At 59.1% G+C, this 259-nt stretch overlaps 1 protein-coding gene across 1 annotated transcript in view; it reads left to right on the forward strand.

The window, feature by feature from the left end:
• PPP1R10 (protein phosphatase 1, regulatory subunit 10) overlaps positions 1-239 on the forward strand; it is a gene marked incomplete at both ends in the record, with an annotated part of 1,894 nt that extends 1,655 nt beyond the window's left edge. Inside the window, one exon of the mRNA XM_010009565.1 lies at positions 95-239. Coding sequence (XP_010007867.1) covers positions 95-239 — 145 coding nt within the window. The remainder of the gene's footprint in view (positions 1-94) is intronic.
• Between the last annotated feature and the right edge of the window lie 20 nt (positions 240-259).

Here is a 259-nt window from a genome sequence, read left to right on the forward strand (position 1 = left end):
CGAGTGAGTGTGGGGTGAATCCCATTGGATGGCGGTGGCGGGGGGGTGAAGAGGGTGCTGAGCCCACCCTTGTTTGTCTCCAGGCTCCTCGGAGGCGAGTGGCGATGCCAAAAGCTTGGAAAACCCTCTGGAAAGCGGGCAGCTGACGAAGAAAGGCCGCAAGAAGAAGACAGTGAGTTGGCCAGAGGAGGGAAAACTCCGGGAATACTTCTACTTTGAGCTGGATGAGACGGAGCGAGGTGAGCCCCGACCCTTCCCT

The sequence above is a fragment of the Nestor notabilis genome, unplaced genomic scaffold (genome assembly GCF_000696875.1).
Source record: "Nestor notabilis isolate BGI_N333 unplaced genomic scaffold, ASM69687v1 scaffold20922, whole genome shotgun sequence".
In the NCBI taxonomy this organism is placed as follows: Eukaryota; Metazoa; Chordata; class Aves; order Psittaciformes; family Psittacidae; genus Nestor; species Nestor notabilis.